Source organism: Bombyx mandarina, chromosome 16, assembly GCF_030267445.1.
Source record: "Bombyx mandarina strain Sakado chromosome 16, ASM3026744v2".
In the NCBI taxonomy this organism is placed as follows: Eukaryota; Metazoa; Arthropoda; class Insecta; order Lepidoptera; family Bombycidae; genus Bombyx; species Bombyx mandarina.
In genome coordinates, this window is record NC_143222.1 from 8,687,158 (window position 1) to 8,704,388 (window position 17,231).

A 17,231-nucleotide genomic window follows, 5' to 3' on the forward strand; every position below is an offset into this window, starting at 1 on the left:
CTATTTGTTTGTCATTTTATTTAAAAATAAATAAATATGTATTTTAACTGTAAGCCCGTAGTGTAAGCCTAAACATGAAATTCGACTATAAATTTCAATTAGCATTGAAAGTTAAGTGGAATGTTTTTTTGTAATTGCAATTTTTTTTATTTATTTCTAAAGAGCACTAAATTTGAAAGAAACCGTTCAATGTATAATGTAAATTGTTTATTGGAGATAACTAGTTGTTTTCTTGCATAGATCTTGCCGTGCATTGGTTGAAATAAAGTAGATTTAATTTCTGGACGTCCGTCGAGCTAAGTCCTTGCCAATGTCCCATTGCCCATCCGTCGTTCTGGTAAAATAAAAATGATGTAAGATAATATTTTAAACCTTATAAATTTTACATATTACATCTTCCAGGATAATTTTATTTTAAATCTCTAACGTTCCGGATCCTAGTCTTTTCGTGAAATCTTTCTTGTATGACTTACATTTTTATATGAACAGGATATTGGAGCGAAATTATGTGAAGTTAATTTCTCTTAGGTTGATTTATGAATGAAATGAAATAGAATGATACATGAAACAGTAAGATATGGAATGAGATAAAGCTTCACTAAAATGGTAAAAGGACAATGCCCAAAAGTGGGCCAACTTCATGACAAAACTATTTGTACTTGAAAAACTATGCCTTATTTTTTCATGTTGTTTAGTTTATGTATCAACATTTCTTTCACCCTGGCATTGTTTCACAAAAAAATAAATTACTTGTTTGATAACATCCCAAAACTGAGTGTCTCAAATATATTAAGTGTATAATCTATGACTGAGTGCCATAGTTTTTAAATTCGCCAATAGACAAAGGGAAAATTAGCCCATACAGCCTTATAGTAAACTTATATGCTGACAAACGAAAGAGTTGTCTGTGACTTGAACAACAAATTAAAAAAATTGCTAATGGTTATAATTCACAGACTTTTTAGTTTATTGTTGTTCAATTCAATATTTATGTATTGTAATAATAATTATTACTTAAAACCATGAATTATTTAATATTTTTAGATATTAATGATTCCATTAGTAAAAATCTCAATGGCCTACCATTACTCTATTCTTATTATATATGATCAGAGAGTTTTGGCAGCAACCCGAGTGAAGCGTAGTGACGCTTCACTCGGGTTGCTGCCAAAACTGGTGAAGTTTTATTTTATGTTTTTTTAATAGCTTATTGTGATGTATAATATACAAATTGAGTGTTTTTTTGTGTATTAAATGTCAATAATCGTTGTTCACGATTATTGAGGCATTGGAATAAAACTGTGGCTAACACAGCAGTGAATGTTTTTTTTTTTCAAGGTAAAAGGTCTGCGGAAATTCACGCTCACTCAATGTGCTATTCATCAAGTTGACGTCAAAACTCCCAGAAAGCAATAAAAAGAAATACACCGGATTTTTATTAACATAAAAAATATAACTATGACAGCCTAGGCTGTATAAGCTACGCTCTTTGCCTGCTTGTTGGCGAATTTAAAAACAACAACAACAATATCGTTGCCGGCTTCCAGATTTCATTTCATTTTATTATTATTATGCGGATATAATAATAATAAAATGTACGTAAGGGCTTATTTCTAGCAACATTAACCACAATTAACTTATTTAATATGTACTGTAAATAATGATGAGAGCGATTATTGATTTCGAAGAAAACAATTAACAACTTAATTTTAGTTGCAGAAAAAAACAGATTTCTCTTAAGCCTGGGTGAGAATATAAAAATCGTTTTCTGAATATGAAACGATATTTCTTTGTCTATCAAATTAAGTTAAAATCATCATCACCCGACAACTTTTTTTAGGGGCCCAAACGCCCATAGAAAATGGGCATTGTCCTTTACTGAAACATTTTGGTTGAACCCGTATAGCCAGGTTTTTTATGACTCTTGTAGGCAGAGGAGCATACAGCCCACTCTATGGTGTGTGGTTAGCGTCAGTAATGCGAGGGAAGTAGCCAAGTCGCTACCTACCGAGCCACAGCCAAGTCGCGGTCCAGCTTATATTACTGGTGGTAGGACCTCTGGTGAGTACGCGCGGGTGGGTGCCACTGCCCTGTCTATTTCTGCCCTGAAGCAGTAATGCGTTTCGGTTTGAAGGGTGAGGCAGTCGTTGTAACTGTACTGAGACCTTAGACCTTGTATCTCAAGCTGGGTGGCACATTTACGTTGTAGATGTCTATGGGCTGCAGTAACCACTTAACACCAGGTGGGCTGTGAGGTCGTCCACCCAACTAAGCAATAATAAAAAAAGCGATTTTGTTTCATTTTCCCACACCGATAGTAAAGAGTTAATAAGCCATAGTTATTAACAATACAAAAGAATTCATTATTCAGATACTCGTATTGGCGTTTCAAAATATTTCGTTGTCAGTTTAACTGTCAAAAAATAATACTTTTAAAATTGTATGTCTCATCCAAATAGGATGTATGTCTCACCCAAATAGGGTACATAATGTTTGTGACTCCGTTCTTAATTTGCAGCCACGGGTAGTGCATAACGCTTTGATAGTCATATTGGAATCCAACCGAAGCAGCCGGGGGTAGGATAACTTTCATTTCTTCTCTCATATCTAAGGAGTGCAATTTTATTTTATTGCTTAAGTTAAAGCAACGTAATATAATCCAACTAATTTTAAACGTGTCAGCGTCTATAAAAACTTCTGCTGTGTGTCTTGTAATGAAAATTATCTAGGGTCCCATAATTATCAGTAAAAGTATAAGTAAATCAAAGAAACAAATAAATCTGAATAAATGATTTCAAAATATAATATAATATAACAAATATAGTCATCGCGCAAAATGAGGTTGTTAAGTTCAAAGTAGCAAATCGGCGAGATATTCAATTGTAATTCAAATAGATATTTTCAATTTTGTTTGATTACCATTTATCCGGGTTAACGACTTCGCGGTACCAGTTACTGCCGGAGTCCACAGAAACGATAATATAAATGATAATTACGAAGACATGAAATATAAGTCTCTCAGTTCCATAAATATGTAGTTGTAGGTGCATTTTTTTACACGTTTTCCAGGCAAATACAAAAACATAAAACCTAGCAATATCCAAAATTCTTACCAGAACTAAGATTCTCCCAAACTATATGTAAATACTGATCTCGATCGTACATGCTGTGCTGATGGTCTAAGCCTAAAACGTGGACGAAAACATGAAGTAGATCGTTGACGGAATTGAAGCAATCACTGTTTATCTCTAGCTCCTGAAATCAAAATACATATTTTATAAATTCAACGAATATCTCACCTGAATATTTCGAAATGCAAGATAAAGGAAAGTATGATTTGTTTTTCGAACAAGTTTAAATTTTTTTGGCTACGTTGCTATTTGTGTTAACTATACTTAGTCCTTTTCGGATTTTTGGATAAATGTATTGTTTCTATTTTTGGGTTTACATAGAGAAGGTTAAGTAATGAAATGAAAATGAACTGTTCTAGAGAGAAGTCTTCACAAGCGTGAAACTACATTCAGAATCGGTAGTATTTTCATGAATATTTAAATACTACTAGACCTGTAACGGCCAGCTTGAATAATACATTTTTTAAGATAATTGGAGCTTAAGGAGATCCCAAATGCGACAAAATGAAATTATTAAATTTATCATTTAGTGCTCGACTCCTTGTTGTTTTTCTTTTCTTCTTTACTACTAGGACACTTACTTTATATCCGTCAAATCTTCCCGGTGGCGGACACGTACAACCTGGTTGTGTGGATCGTTTCAATACCAGAATGTGCATTGCATGTCGACGAATTTCCGATGCTGAATTCATTGCAAATCTTTTCGTATTATTATTTTGTTTTACTGAAATTAAATTTAATATGATTCACAATGATGTTTTTAATTAAATTTATAGTCTTTATGTCATAAAACAGTCATTTAGAGAGTGATATGGAAGTTGAATCATAGGACCTTTATGTATGTACATTTCGTTTCACATCTTATTTTAAGGGCTGGCCATTTTAATGCATTTGATCAATTTGTAAAATTAGTAACCTTACCCAGCTGGATATTTGTGGCTTCATTTTCGGTACTTGCTTGTTTCATTTCGGTTTCGTCATTGCTAGTTTTCACTTCATTCTCAGATAAATTGGGACTTGAAACTTCGTCATCTTTATCAGATGTTTCATTCTTTGGACCGTCGACTTGTTTCTCTGATACATCATTCGAAGCAGGTAAATCATTATCGTCGGTAACGTCTTTGAATTTAATACATGTTTCTTTTTCGATATGACTTATGACTGAACGTATGTTTTCTTTTTCTTCGGCAGCTGTAAGTAAACTTTTGAATAAGTGCTATGTATTTATTTATGACAAGCGACCCGCCCTCGCTTCGCTTCGGAAACATTAAATTTTATTATCGATAGCTGAGTCCCGCGATGTTACCCGTGGTTATTGTCGTATCGCGGGTGACGCCGCGGGGCGAAGCTAGTCTAAAAAAGCCTAAGTTACTCCTTCATCAGCTACCTATCAGTGAAAGTCCCGTCAAAATTGGTTCAGCCGTTCCAGAGATTAGCCTGAACAAACAGACAGCCAGACCAAAATTTAAAAAAAATGTTCTTCATATGCATGTAGTAAAAAGCGTTTATTTCAATATTCCAAACAGACACTCCAATTTTATTTATATGTATAGATTAAGGTATCAATTCGATGATTTCCAAAAAGTCAACATTAATTGGTAATTTCATATAATCTCGTGAGACTATAATTTTAGTAATATTTTAATGCGCTTATGTGCCATACTGAAGTGTGTAAGTACTGATATGGATACACTTTTGGATACGAATAATAAGGTAAACACTTTAAGCAAGCACTTTTCAACTGTAACATTTCTTTCATTTTCTTATTATTTTATTAAAATCTAATAAGTTCTAAAAATCTAAATAGCTTACAAAATTCTATTTTGTCCATTAGTTTAAAATTTACGATTCCAAATGGCCATAGCCTATCCTTGAAGTAGTCTTCAATTTCTCGTTGTGTTATATTAGTCTCTCTGCCCCCGTTTTTCACAACACTTGGACATGTCTTCAGTAAGTAGTCCTTGTTCCTTTTGATGCATTCTTTGGAGTACACCAGACTTACTTTTTCGATGTCTGTTTCACTCAAGCCCGTGCGTTGCCCAATTTGGATGCCAGACTATATGAAATATTGAACGTTAGATTATTAATCTGTTTGTTATGGCAATACTTACTTTTTACTGTTTTCGATGGTAGAGGAACTCACCACCGTTGTCACTGTCATTCATGAACATCGGTAATGACAAGACAGTTGGCACTGCCAAATGGCACACGACGTTGAGGGTATATTTTTTTTTTTTGCATACCTTTCTCCATCAAAAGTAGCCTTGAGGGGTTATTCTGGTTTCCACTTGATTGGTAGACGAGCTGATTGGGCTCAACCTGAAGGATTACTAACATCTGCCTTAATAAGAGCAGTGCTTCCCTGAATTTCTTACCGGATCGGAATCGCGACCCACTGAGAAGATCCGGCGAGAAAGTCAGTGGGTAGTGTGACAGACACACATTAAGTTGCACATCGAATTTATTTTCGACTCTCAAACGGTGAACATCGCTTCAAAAGCTTAAAAGCACCGAGAATGGATTGGGAAGATCCGAGAACTTTTTAAGATTACGAAATTTTCTCACTAAATTTCTCAGAGCGCTCTTCATGGATCATACAATACACAGAGAGTAACAGCCTCTACCTAGACCCCACTAAATACTTAATTAAAACGCTTGGATATACTATTTTCAGGTGTATTTTATTTAATACCAACCATTACGAGTAGTGTCTTGGTATTAAATAACCCGTTAATACTAAGAATCTAATGGCCAGAAACGTCTAGTAAATATGAAATTAAGCTTTTTCTTGTTAATTACTGCAATTCGTAGTAGATAGAGTAAGTTAAGCAAACAATAAATTCATTTAATTACTTTAAGCATGAAGTCTGTTTATGTAATATTAAATACAGAGAAATAAATAAATGTGTGTGGAAAATAAATACTTAGTAACAGATGTTACAACAGTACACAATAGAGCAGATTTTTTTTTTCTAAACAAAACTCGAAAAATTACATTCCTCATCATCGTAGTACGGTTTTTAATTTAGGCAAAGGAAAACGAAAAGCTAAGTAAATATCGCATATTTGAACGAGCAATAAGCAGGTTATCGAGAATGAATAGAGTTATCGCCCTACGTCATCATCGTAGAAGTCCAAGGAATAATAATCGATTCATTATTTGGAAACTACGATATACTGCATTTATACTGAATGCAACAAATCGCAATCGATATACCATTAACAAGTACTAGAGATGGAAATTTGACTAATGGAAGTATTGAGCCACCTTTTCTTTGATTACCACGGAGCTGGGGTTCAGTGAACCGAGCATAGGAAGTGATCAAATTATAATTCTTATAGTAAATAATACCTTCGCGATAATGGTGACCTGTCCGTTTCTAGAGAACGCTCTGGAAGGATAGTGAAGAACGCTCGCGTGATCATAGGGAAGACTTTCCACTGTACTCTGGAATTTTCTTTCGCTGATATCGAAGTATTTTTTGTAACCTTAAACGAGAAATTAAAGGTAGTGTATGTATTACTTGATCGCGACTGATTCGGTAGTGTAGTTAACGCCCCTGACTGTTGCGCTGAGGGTCGTGGGTTCGATTCCCACATCGGGATAACGTTGTGTGATGTAAGTTTGGTCTGTGTCGGGGTGTTAATAATCTACATATGTATGTATTTAAACGTGTATAGCCCGGTTACATTATATCTGGACCCGGCGAAAGGGAAACGGGGAGGGGCTTCACATTCCAGCGAGGTCCAGAGATATTGTAACCGAGCTTTAAAAGTCTATTTGTCAGTCTCTGGTAGGTAACCCACAGCATAGGGAATCTTAAATTGAAGTCGAATGACCGTGTGTGAGTTGTCCCCAATTAATATTATTATTACTACCTAGTCAGGTCATAAATTCTGTCACATGTTTAATGTAAAATAATTGAAACAAGTTTATTCATTATGTAACAATTCATATACCAAAATGAACTTAACAAAACATAGATTCTTATGACACTAAAGTTTATTCAAAATGACCTCCGCGATTTTGAATACAGGCCTTCAATCTGCGCGGCCAGTCGTCTATCGCAGCACGAACGAGGCCCATGTCAATATCGGCGGCTGCCTTAATCAAGGATGTCTTGAGTGACTCCAAATTGGGATGAGGCTTTGAGCACGCCTTTTCGTCCAAGTGTTGCCATATCTTGTAATCTAACGGATTCAAATCTGGACTGGAGGAGGGCCAGTCTTCGTGCCGGATGAAGTCGATTTCACGCGCCGCCAGCCAGTCTTGTGTGCTCTTCGCTCTATGAGCTGGCGCCGAATCTTGTTGGAATACCCAGTGCCTGTTATTGAACATGGTATGAGAAACAGGTTCCACAAGGTTCGTCAGGACTGTATTTTGATACACAACTGCATTCGTTTTTACACCTTTCTCACAAAAATGTACCTCTGTTAAGCCCCAATAAGAAACTCCCAACCATACCATGAGCGAGGATGGAAAATGACCTCTTTGGACACGCGGAATAGGTTGCTCGCTTCTTCACTACTGTGTGCGTACACCTTATCATTTTGTTTGTTGTAGCTCTCTTCTACGGTAAAAATTTTTTCATCAGAAAAAAGAATTTCCCGATATTTTTTCCCGCGTACCACTTCAACAAAGCGCAGCATCTCGTCAGTCTCAGGTCCATTAGACGAGCATTTAAACGATGTCCTGTTTTTCTTCGATATGCCCGAAGCCCTAAGCCCGAAGTCTTCATTTAACACCCTTTTCACCGTGGTTCTGCTTAACCCCATCTGAAGGGCCAACAGTTTCTGCTTACGTTTGGGATTTCTTTGAATTCGCGCCTTCACAGCTTTTATCACTGCTGGAGTCCTAACAGACCGAGGGCGACCACTTCTTGACCTGTCATCTACACTAGAGTCTTCATTGTATCGTTTGATGGTACGATAAACGAATTTTTTGGTTATATTTAAATTTTTCAGTATGTTAAAAATTTGAATTGGCGCGTAACCGCAACGATGCAACGCAATAACTGCAACACGGTCTTCTTTAAGCGTCCACTCCATATTTAAAAATGAGTAAAATTCTAAAAGTATACATTTTTATTTTCATGAACAATTCGAAATTCGAATTCAATAAACTTTTTTGTGGCCAGCATTCTAAAAGAAAAGTTTTTACTGTGTGACAATACTTATGACCTGACTAGTTATTATTAACAAACTTATGTTTTATTTAGTTTGGTAACTGCTACATATATTTAATGACCATTTACTTTGTACGTTGTTTAAATTGTCTGTATCTATTGCCTTTTAAGATCGACAATCGTTTACCATTAGCTAAATTAAACATGCTATTGAGAATTTTAAGATTTTGTCTTAGAATATTAGATATTTTTAGTGGGGTTCTTGTAAAAAAGTATACTCTAGGTTACTAGCACGGTTTCATATCTTGACTTTTTACCTGGTTTTATATTGTCCCACAATACAGTAATGTGATTGTCTCTATCACGCCGTGTATGCTCGTGCGAGAAACCAAGTACATGCATGATTTCATGAGCTATATCACCCGAGGACATGCAGTCGTACCCTAATACGATCATCTGAAAGGAATCTTTCATATAGTTCATAGTTTTACTGGTGGTAGGACGTCTTGAATCTGCACGGGTAGTTACCACCAACCTGCCTAATTCTGCCGTGAAGCAGTAATGCGTTTCGGTATGAAGGGCGGGGCAGCCCTTGTACTGTTAAAAGTGAGAACTTAGAACTCATGTCTCAAGGTGGGTGGCAGCATTTACGTTGTAGATGTCTATGGGCTTTTATAATCACCGAATATGGAATCTAAGCGTATGCTATGTTGTTAATTTCATATTCGGTGAATAGCTGAACGAGCCACCTGGTATTCAACAGCAACGCATACCGTAGCGACCACAGTTGATTAGACTCGCCTTCCTCGAAACATTAAGGTCTCATTTGCATTGATATAACGGCTGTTATACCCCTCTTTGATCGTATGATTGATTTGCGAATAAAACCTTTGTGATCCACTCGCGTGGACTTGTAATGTGCCTTAGATGCTACGTAAGACTGGCTTAGAAAGGTATAACTTGGTGTAGTCATCGCTCGGATGATAAGGTATCTTCTGGTTAATAGTGTCTGTCCATCCATAGTATCACAATTAAGATCACGATCCTAACGAATGTGTCAAAGTATCGATGCTATTAATACCTTCAAAGTGAAGGTAGTTTAAATGATGTGTACACGTAGCAAGCGATGGCATTACGGCAGTGTTCTAATGTAGGCTTGTACCGCTTTAAGGGAATAGCGTATTTAGCGATAAACGCCTACTGTTAAGTATTAACTTCACGATGGAGGACTATAAAAATCAAGCCCGCCGCATCTCTATAAATTTGCGAACTTATTTACTGATGTTTTAAAGAGTCAGCATGGTGGTACTTACTTATCCGTGTATGCTTTTCCCTATCATCAGTAAATTATGTTTAACGATCGTAGTCTGATGGTAAAATACTCAAGGACGTTTCTGCCCGTTCTCTGGTAGCTTCAACAATCGCTTTTATGCCATACAAGGGAAGAGATGGGGTAGTGAACTTCTAGGCCGATATCACGTATGCAAAAGGAGTTGATCACTATTATATTATTACCTGAACACCACTAGTTTCCATCCGTTCGTTACTATGAACACATTGGCGTATCCCGGTAGGGTTTGTGATGTACAGCCAACTGACAGACTTTAAAGATTCTTTATCTGTAGGTCGTTCACGTAGCTTTTGCAAGCGGATGCATGTGGCTTTCTCAAAATAATCGAATGCTTTTATAATTGATTCTGCTAAATCAGCGTCTGAAATGAATAGTGCCTTAGCTCCACTGTAACTTTAAATTAGTAAAGTTAGTTTTAATGTTTAGTAGAGTAAGTTATTGGCTATGGGGTCAGAAAGAGAGTAGCAAGGCACCTTCTTAAACCAATATCTAACATTTTGTCCACATCGACAGAAAAAGATAGTTAGATATAATGGAAGAGAAAATTATGACCCACTTTCACGACAGGTAGTCACTGAGGAAACAGGAAGTACACAAATCACAAACATTATTTTTATTATTACCATATGTTTTAGAATCGATGTAATATGGAACGATTCCATGTTTGAATCTGGATACGCTTTCATCATATCCACTGCTTTCATATCCAATGTCCGTTTTCTCATCAACTGGCAATGGGCCTAATAGTTTTGCTGGCGCAAAATTAAGTCTTCTGCTAGGTATTTTTCTGGTTTTCTATTTACATAAAACATGTAATATTTAAAAAAAATTACGAATACCTATTGAAGAATTATTAACGTCCTAATGTACGCTTATTAGGTAACCAAATAGAAGTCGTCGTGGCCTAAAGGATAAGACGTCCGGTGCATTCGTATCGAGCGATGCACCGGTGTTCGAATCTCGCTGGCGGGTACCAATTTTTCTAATGAAATACGTACTCAACAAATGTTCACGATTGACTTCCACGGTGAAGGAATAACATTGTGCAGTAAAAATCAAACCCGCAAAATTATAATTTGCGTAATTACTGGTGGTAGGACCTCTTGTGAGTCCGCACGGGTAGGTACCACCGCCCCGCCTATTTCTGCCGTGAAGCAGTAATGCGTTTCGGTTTGAAAGGTGGGGCAGCCGTTGTGACTATACTGAGACCTTAGAACTATATCTCAAGGTGTGTGGCGCATTTACGTTGTAGATGTATATGGGCTCCAGTAACCACTTAACACCAGGTGGTCTGTGAGCTCGTCCACACATATAAGCAATAAAAAAAAAAAAGCTTGATTGCAAATGTATGCAATACGGAAATTTAGTTCGAAGTCAATAAGTACTCTTTTTTTTTAACAAATTTATTTCTATTTTCAACGAATATGAAATTTGGAGGACATTAAATTATCTAGATTGATTATAATTAGTTCCATTTAAATTTATTTAAGTTTCTAAATTTAAAGTAAATCTTGAGCTATCATTTATTTTATTCAAATGTAATTTAATTTGGTTTTAAAAAATATGAAAGTAAGCATTTGCATAAGTTATGATAAGATATAACATTATTGAAATCAATTTAACTACAGCTAACACCTCAAGGGATCTTTGTTCTTCTTTTATTTATGGTCTATTAAACAGAATATTGCTATTCGTCGTCGTGGCCTAAAGGATAAGACGTCCGGCGCATTCGTATCGAGCGATGCACCGGAGTTCGAATCTCGCTGGCGGGTACCAATTTTTCTAATGAAATACGTACTCAACAAATGTTCACGATTGACTTCCACGGTGAAGGAATAACATTGTGCAGTAAAAATCAAACCCGCAAAATTATAATTTGCGTAATTACTGGTGGTAGGACCTCTTGTGAGTCCGCACGGGTAGGTACCACCGCCCCGCCTATTTCTGCCGTGAAGCAGTAATGCGTTTCGGTTTGAAAGGTGGGGCAGCCGTTGTGACTATACTGAGACCTTAGAACTATATCTCAAGGTGTGTGGCGCATTTACGTTGTAGATGTATATGGGCTCCAGTAACCACTTAACACCAGGTGGTCTGTGAGCTCGTCCACACATATAAGCAATAAAAAAAAAAAGCTTGATTGCAAATGTATGCAATACGGAAATTTAGTTCGAAGTCAATAAGTACTCTTTTTTTTTAACAAATTTATTTCTATTTTCAACGAATATGAAATTTGGAGGACATTAAATTATCTAGATTGATTATAATTAGTTCCATTTAAATTTATTTAAGTTTCTAAATTTAAAGTAAATCTTGAGCTATCATTTATTTTATTCAAATGTAATTTAATTTGGTTTTAAAAAATATGAAAGTAAGCATTTGCATAAGTTATGATAAGATATAACATTATTGAAATCAATTTAACTACAGCTAACACCTCAAGGGATCTTTGTTCTTCTTTTATTTATGGTCTATTAAACAGAATATTGCTATTCGTCGTCGTGGCCTAAAGGATAAGACGTCCGGCGCATTCGTATCGAGCGATGCACCGGAGTTCGAATCTCGCTGGCGGGTACCAATTTTTCTAATGAAATACGTACTCAACAAATGTTCACGATTGACTTCCACGGTGAAGGAATAACATCGTGCAATAAAAATCAAACCCGCAAAATTATAATTTGCGTAATTACTGGTGGTAGGACCTCTTGTGAGTCCGCACGGGTAGGTACCACCGCCTCGCCTATTTCTGCCGTGAAGCAGTAATGCGTTTCGGTTTGAAGGGTGGGGCAGCCGTTGTGACTATACTGAGACCTTAGAACTTATATCTCAAGGTGTGTGGCGCATTTACGTTGTAGATGTCTATGGGCTCCAGTAACCACTTAACACCAGGTGGGCTGTGAGCTCGTCCACACATCTAAGCAATAAAAAAAAAAAATATATATATTTATTATGGATTGCAAAAGGATAATAATTGTTGTTTTCTAATTTTATCAATTGTTATTGTTTTGCTTTACGTTTATAAATCGTATACACATAATTGAAGTATTAAAATAAAACAAGTAATTGAAATAGATCTGTTTCAACAATAACAGAGCTTTTGATGTCACCGTGATGTCACTAAGTATAAGCATATGCGATGTGGAAACGAAATGTAGGTTAGTTTTTATGATAAACTATTGACATTTCACTTGTCGGAATATTGTTATTTGTAAACTGATTTATATTTTTCGTACACTTAAATTATAAAAAAATCGTACGCTTCATTTTTGGATGTGGTGAATAATTACTTAATTAGATTGACAGAAAGAAAACATAGGACAAGGTATGGGGTTGGAGTTTCAGTTTCATGCCCCAAAACAATAACAGGTCAATAATTATGAAATGTTGTAGGCCTGATTTGACTTTGGCACTATCAATGTTGATGTCCATGATCGACGGTAACCACTCACCATCAGAGCGGTACGTTCGTCTGCCTGTGAAAGCAATTTTTTTATTTTATTTACGTTCATATCGTAAATTTAACAAAAAGCACAAATTTATTATTACGCTTAGTATTCACTCTTGATTGCTTGATTCGGATCTATGTTCCGAATTTCATGTCTCTAGTTCACGAGGAAGTTAGTTGAAATGTACTACTTACAATATTACATTCGAACAGACATTTAAGGAAGCTAGTTGATAAAACGTGATGTAATTGTATTGAAAAATAAACCTCATCTTAGTAGGCGATGTGTTCACCGACGCAATTATATATAGACTAGCTGTACCCGCCCGCTTCGCTGGGCATTTAAAATTAACATTATTATTCCTCACCCCCACAAAGATTCTCATAATTAACACCCCCGCAACTGATGTAGGGAGTCCAACACTCATATGAATATTAGCCTATCCATTATGTACATGTATTTTCTACATGGATACCAAGTTTCAAGTCAATCAGATGCATAGTTCAGTAGTTATAACGGAACATCCGTAAAAACCACTGTAGTTTATAAAATATATTAGTATATATATGTGATAAGTTTGTGCATTTGTCTATTGAAACTCTCATTCAGTTAGAAATGAAAGATTTCTAAACGAATTTAATATGAAGTTATTATATTAGATATAGAGAAGATTTAATAAAAAGGTACCGCATTTGTATTACCGTGGTAGGTCCATTTACGTTTTGACGTAATATCACTCCCTCTCCTTTCTCGTCTATTTCATTGTATAATTTGTCCACCATCTTTTCAACCCCATTTTTATGTGCATTATTTAACTTCGGATTAATATTTAGATTCTCATCAACGTTTCTTCGGAATCTCTTATGTTTTTTTTCTGAAGATAAATAATTGTGTTGTTTTTGATGTTTGATAGTTCCAGATATTTCTTCATCTTCATTAAACATGCGACACATTTCTATCGTATCTTGCCGTTTTCTTTGTATCAGTTTTTTGTCAACTAAAAATATTACTCCGATTATTAGATACAAAAATATGTTAAGGAGAGATTGCAAGTTAACTAGTTTTTTTAAAGCAAATCCTAAAGAAAAAAATTGCTTCACTGTGCGTAATGTTGTTTCCCGGTCTACGTCGTACCAAATATGAATTGGTTTTAACTTACTTTTAATTCTAAAACCGTCTACTATAGGTAGCTTTAGTTTTGTGCTTATTAATTTAAATACAGCCCTCATGTTGTACGAAACACATTGCCCAGAAATACGATCCTCAATGCAATGCAGAGGCGAGATATTTGTGCAAATCGACAAATTTCGTACGATCAATTATAAACTCTCTTACACTAAGATTTAAGTGGTTATTTAGTTTTTTTTTCTTCCAGTAAGTCTTTAATGAAACTTACTCTTTTTAACTCTTAGATCCGCTATGGAAGCTTCAATCAATATGGTCTGAAAATATATTACGGCAAAAAAATGCAGTAAACTCAACATTTTCGTGAAATCAAAATCGTCATAAAACTTTTTGAATTACACGAAGCAATAAACGGCGTAACAAATCCTGTTGTAATGAATATTCGATGCTGTGAGAATTTTACGATCGATTGTCGTGGCAAACGTAATAATAGTATAATTTTACTGGTATGTAATTCTTTCACGCCACTTATATTCGAATTTCGTAATATACACAATTTTTGGAATCTACATTATTTAATGCTTAGATATCGGTTGAATGCTGATTTATATTTTTCAATTACTTTTGTATTTTGTTACAATTATGTAATACTGACTTAACTGAAATCTCTTGGATCATCATCATCATCATCATCATCAGCCTGCGGCAGTCCACTGCTGGACATAGGCCTCCCCCAAAGCTCGCCACTGAACCCGATCTTCGGTTCTACGCATCCAGTTACTGCCAGCTGCCTTGCATAATATCTCTTGGATAATGCACGGAAAATAATAGTACGTGAATTGAAGAGAGAAATACATAATTTCGGGGTCATTTTGTTAGCAAAGCCAAGTTACTGTGAAAAATGCTGGATGTCCGCAACAGGTGAAGCAGTTCTGTACGCTTGGACAAAGTCTTTTGCTCTACAAAGCACAAGTCCCGCCTCGCGTGGAGTACGATAATTTTTCCCAGTCTGCCTATTTCTGCCGTGAAGCAGTAATGCGTTTCGGTTTGAAGGGTGGAGTAGCCGTTGTAACTATACTGAGACCTTAGAACTTAAATTTCAAGGTGGGTGGCGCATTTACGTTGTAGCTGTCTATAGGCTCCAGTAACCATTTAACACCAGTTGTGCTGTGAGCTCGTCCATCCATCTAAGTAATAGAAAAAATCTTCGAGGCTGGGGCTCCTAAATACTAACTACTTTCTTTTGACTCCATACAGAAGAAAGCCGTTCAGATTGTCAATAATTCCGTTGTCACGGATCGTTTGGAACCTCTCGATCTGCGGAGAGACTCGGTTTGCTCTGTATTTCTCTGAGGAATTGTTTGAGATGATCCCATCTCCCATCTCGTTTTTACCATCCTACCGCCCGCCACCAGAGCCAAGTTTTTCTTCACTGACTAGAATCGCTGCGATCATCCACAGTGTGCTTACAGGGATCTTTTCTGCCACGTACCATGTGTGCTTGGAATGAACTTTCCTTCTAGGCGTTTCCTGAACCCTATGACACCTTCAAACGAGGCTTAGGGAGAGTACTTAATGTAGCCAGCGGCTTGGCTGTACCCCTGGGATTGCTGACATCCATGTGAGATGGTAATCCCTTGAGGTGGGCTGCCGGCTCGTCGGCCTACAAGGGCAATAAACAAAATCAATACTAATATATGAATCTACAGTGGTTTTACGGATGTTCCGCTATAACTACTGAACCATGCATCTGATTAACTTGAAACTTGGTATCCATGTAGAAAATACATGTACTTAATGGATAGGCTAATATTTATATGAGTGTTGGACTCCCTACACAAGTTGCGGGGCCGTTAATGATGAGAATCTTTGTAGGGGTGAGAAATAATAATGTAAATTCTAAATGCCCAACGAAGCGGACGGGTACAGCTAGTCATTTATATATCTATGTGTATACATATTCAAAATAAATACGGTCCACAGATTTATACGTTTATCATAAAGATAAAGTGTCATTGAACCGTTTTTATTAGTTTCGCTGGATCAAAAAACGCACATGTTCACATTATCATTTGCGGTTACCGGAGACTGTCTTTGGTAACCGTCTTAACTATTTCACTGATATCGGTGACTATAGCCACCCGTCAGAAATCGTCGCTTGTATATGATGGGTGTCTATAGTCACCGGCTGAAAAGCAGCGCCTATACACGAATGGTAAACAGTCGACGTCGCCCTAAACGCGTCATTGCGGATCCTCCCGATCCATTATCGGTGCTTTTATGTACCTTAAGCTCCGGTCCCCGTCCTCACTGAACCCGTCGCTTGCGACGAAGGGCTCGGCGAGTAAATTAAGCCATAGACAGAGCCCACTGAGTTTCTCGCCGGATCTTCTCAGTGGGTCGCGTCGGTGATAAATTCTGCGAAGTACTGCTCTTGCTAGGACCAGTGTTAGAAACACCTTCTTTTTGAGCCCCGAAAGCTCCCCTACATGCTAGGGTAACGCTGTAATAGCATCTCAAGGCTATCAGGATAGGTAGAAAAAAAAAGATGGGTGATGTGCGCACATTCAGTATGAAGCTCGGTAGCCTGCGAAACAAATTGTAGCAAGGCCTCCCGTATCGATAGGTGTGCTTAGTGCGATTTTTTTAACGTTCTCGATAGCGTAAAAGTTAGCTCACATTTGTATGGAATGGGATCGTTTGCGTACGTTTGCCGCTAGGGGCGCTGTTCCGATTGCATACAAAATTGGCTTAACTTTTACGCTATCGAGAACGTTAAAAAACTCGCACTAAGCACATAGAAGTACGTCACTAAGCACAAGGATTAAAGATCGTAGTTCGAAGTCTTGATTTGGAATTCAGCCAATAGTAATCTTAAAAACTAATAGTTTTGGTAAGGGATGGCAAAATATTGTATGTTGCATTCTACGAACTGCGTGGAGAAATTGCGTGGGTTTGTTTTCATGGAGCCACGAATTACGTCTTCCACGGTGAAGGAATAACATCGTGTAATAAAAATCAAACCCGCAAAATTATAATTTGCGTAATTACTGGG

At 36.7% G+C, this 17,231-nt stretch overlaps 1 protein-coding gene across 1 annotated transcript; it reads right to left on the reverse strand.

Annotated features, from left to right (window-relative positions):
- Position 1: 1 nt before the first annotated feature.
- LOC114250403 (uncharacterized) lies at positions 2–14,023 on the reverse strand. The gene is made up of 11 exons (XM_089733906.1): positions 13,753–14,023; positions 10,232–10,403; positions 9,773–9,969; positions 8,575–8,713; positions 6,484–6,620; positions 4,944–5,187; positions 4,053–4,322; positions 3,713–3,855; positions 3,114–3,255; positions 2,474–2,607; positions 2–334 (listed from the first exon to the last, which is right to left on the reverse strand). The coding sequence occupies exons 1-11, from the start codon at positions 14,002–14,004 to the stop codon at positions 221–223; spliced, it is 1,944 nt and encodes a 647-aa protein (XP_089590032.1). The 5' UTR covers positions 14,005–14,023; the 3' UTR covers positions 2–220.
- Positions 14,024–17,231: the final 3,208 nt, after the last annotated feature.